Raw genomic sequence first — 3525 nt, 5'->3', positions numbered from 1 at the left:
CACACACACACACACACACACACACACACACACACACACACACACACCATTTCAAAGGTTCTAATGCCTGTCCGTGGACCACAATATAAGGGTTGGAACCTATGCGTTCTGAGAGAAAATCCTGTTCCCGATTCTCTGGGTGATCTTAGGCCAGACAATTTCCTTGCTCTGGATTCTGCAAAGGATGAAGAATTGTCCTTCCTCTGTCCCAGCCTCACCAAGATACTGCGACACCGCAATGGTATAATTTGAAGAGAAATGCGTCAGAAATACGAGCAGTATACAAATATGAGATTGCTGGGAGGCACTTGGCAGGAGGAGAAAAATCAACATTTTTGGAAGCTCTTTGCTGAAATATATCACTCTTCTTCTCCGACCTTAGGTGCAGAGCACAATTCAGAGGAAACCTTCTAACTGAAGTAATTAACTAGACGGCTTTCAAGAGATTTCAATAGCGAGCGCCTCCTGAACTTTCTGGAATATTTGGACCTGCAATCTGAAAGCATTTGCTTTGATATGGATGATTTTTTTTTTTTCTCAAAGAAGTCACTCAAGGGAGAGTTTTTCAAATACCTAGGTTTTTTTTTTTCCCCCCTTCCTAATCAAAACCATGTTGGGAATGCATTGGGGGCCTGGACTTTGAGTAGCAGCAGGCAGCAGCCAAGAAGTTCTTACTGCACTGAAGGGGCTGCCAGGACTTTCTCAACTGTCACCGAACAAAGATGACAGGCAAAGAAGCAAGGTGAGGCTCCAGGGTGCTTGTTAATAGCAGGGGACAGATGGAAGCACTTCCCATGAAAGCTGCCTGTCACTTCTCAGCTACTGGAGCCCACCGGTCAGGGGTGGAACAGGTGTTTCCTCTTCTGCCACACTCACAGCTCCACAGAAGTCACAGTCTAGTGGAGGGTGTGTGATGGGCACTAAGGAAAATGCCCCTCCCTCCCTCTCTTTCTTCATCCCTCCCTCTCTTCTTCTCTCCCCTCATTCATCTGTCATGCTTCCCAAAGACCAGGGTTCCTGCTCACTCGCAGGCTTCACACAGGAGTGTGAAGGACAAGGGCCTTGCAGTTAGAGGAGGTACAGCACCTCTCATCAGGTCATCAGGCTTGGCAGCAAGTGCCTTTACCCACTGAGTTATCTTGCTGCAACTCCTTGCTTCTCACTTTGAGACAGGGCCTTGCTCTGTAGCTCAAGACTTGCTTGTCTTGAACCCACATTAATCCACCAGTCCCAGTTGCCCAGATGTTGGAATTACAGATTTGAGTGACTACGCTTGACTGCTTCCTAGCCAATTAAACATCTTCAGACATTCCAAAAGGGCTGAACCCATGCTCAGGGCCAGTCAGCTTGGGGCCCTCCCTCTAGGATGGAATACAGTCTTCCTCAATGGACACTGTCTCTGATGTCCTCAGACAGAGGTGCCAGCCTCGGTCAACCTCACCTAGCCCTGATCTAACGATATCTGGAAGTTCTCTTGGTCTCCTCAGCCATGACCTGTCACAGCTCTGTTCTGCCGTGGAGAAGCCAGTAGTCAGTCCAGCAGGCAGGAGCTTCTTGTCTATCCCAACAGCAGTAGAAGGCACTGGCAATGTGTCTCAATGTCACAGGTCTGGCTCTGCCCAGCACAGAGGAGCAGGCTGTGAATCTGGGGGGTGAGGGCGCACACCAGGGGCTACTCTGTGTGAGCCTTCTGATAGGTTATCAAAGATCTGAGGCCGAAGGAGCCCCTGGGGAGAAAAGCTACCATCCTCGGATGAGAAGGCCCGGGGAGAGCAGACACACACCTTGTTGCATCAGGGAACCCATTCCAAACCAGAAGCTGTTGAGCAGCGTGAAGTTATTCTCCACCACCTCGGAGCCGGGGTTGCAGGGGTGGGCATCATACCACTCATAAGGGCTGAATCTGCAGGGCAGAGGGAAGCAGTGAGAGCAAGCAGCGTGCAGGAGACTGCCAGCAACAAATGCCAGCACGACAGCACCAACCACTCCAGAGCCCCTTTCCTTATTGTCTGGCTGCAGTGACAGGCAAGGGCCAGGTGGGACCGGGTTTCTTCCTGTCTTTTACTTTGCTGCTGGTGCCCTTTTCTGGTTATCAAGTAATTCCGACTCACCTCTTCAAATTAAAAGCGTGTATGCCTTTCTGCCTTGGGAAGCTGAAAGTCATTATCTGTCTAGGAAAAACAGCCATGCAGGGGCGTACAGGAAAGTCCTCAAGGATGTTTATCAAAGTGTTGTTTGCAAGAGCAAGAAAATAAATAAATAAATAAATAACCTGAAAATAACCTAGATGTCCTTCAGTAGAGGAATGATTAAATAAGCCATGCCACAGCCACACCAAAATATCACACAGTTGTCAAACAACATGCATCTAGACGCCCATAGGCAGGGAAAGATCTTCAACACAGACTATGTGATGAAAAGAAAGTGATCAGAAATAAAAGCAATACAGTCACCTTTCTATAGGTTACCTAGCATGGTCGTACAGCTCTATAGGTGAATATGTAGGTGAGCACATACTAAGAGGTCTAAAAGTTTCCATCTGTAAAAATATTGACGTGTGCCTCTGGGGTGGGGTGGGGAGAATTAAGGTGGGCAAAAGGAATTTTCAGCCAAGCCTGTTGCTTTATTTGTATTACATGAATTTTTTTTTGAAAATGAGAAAATACATTTGAATTTCTTGTACAATAAAAAAATGAAAAAGGAAGAGATATTTATTGTAAAATATTCAAATAATGTACAAGAATACAGTGAGAAGGCATAAGTGCCCCAGAATCCCACCCCATGGGGAGAACAATGTGGGATTTAATTTCAGATTTTTGTGTTTGAGTATAATAACGTATGCCTGACAGGAAAAGATTGCTCTAAGCCTCTACTTCACCCCATCCCCTTCTAAGGGAACGGAGGGAGGGAAGCCTGGTTGACTGACCGAGTTCTGCTTACAAAGGAGTCAGTTTGAAGATGCAAAGAGATGGAGAGACCGAGAAGCTCCGAGTTGGGGCAGCTGCCTGTGTGTGTTTTAAGGGATGAGATGGGGTAGGATGCAGGAGGTGAGAGCACACAGATGGGAACCTGTTTCAGGTTCAGGTGAGAAGAGCAATGGACTTCAACAGGCAGAAGTCACAGGCCACAGGAGACGCAGAGCTGGAGATGAGGGTGGGGAGAACGGACACCTAATAAGGCCCGGAGATCATGGAAGGACCACTTTGAGGCTAACAGAGAATTTATAAAAGAGCCAAGGCAGCAATCTTATGAAACCCACGGAACCTCAGCCTCCAGCTTCTAGACAGAAGCAAAGTTTGTGGCTCAGGGAGACCTAGCACTGCTCTGACAGCGAGCCAAAGGCCACAGGGTGCAATGCTTTTCACTGGAGACCAAGAGACCTGGCTCCTCTGGGACCCCTCCTGGCTGCAGAGCTAGGAGCAGAAGAGATGAGTTCTGAGCAGAGCTCGTGGGACCAGCTCACTCTTTCTTTTTCTTTCTTTCTTTCTTTCTTTCTTTCTTTCTTTCTTTCTTTCTTTCTTTCTT

The 3525-nt window shown here is 47.6% G+C and overlaps 1 protein-coding gene across 2 annotated transcripts in view; it reads right to left on the bottom strand.

The window, feature by feature from the left end:
* The window catches only part of Grik3 (glutamate ionotropic receptor kainate type subunit 3), a 215752-nt gene that overhangs the window by 17827 nt on the left and 194400 nt on the right, over positions 1-3525 (bottom strand). For both annotated transcript variants that reach the window (XM_055611045.1, XM_055611046.1), the window contains exon 12: positions 1785-1903. In XM_055611045.1, the coding sequence (XP_055467020.1) occupies positions 1785-1903 (119 nt within the window). The remainder of the gene's footprint in view (positions 1-1784; positions 1904-3525) is intronic.

This window comes from Psammomys obesus, unplaced genomic scaffold, assembly GCF_907164565.1.
Source record: "Psammomys obesus unplaced genomic scaffold, mPsaObe1.curated_primary_1811, whole genome shotgun sequence".
NCBI lineage: Eukaryota > Metazoa > Chordata > Mammalia > Rodentia > Muridae > Psammomys > Psammomys obesus.
This window is presented reverse-complemented; position numbering and strand designations above follow the sequence as displayed.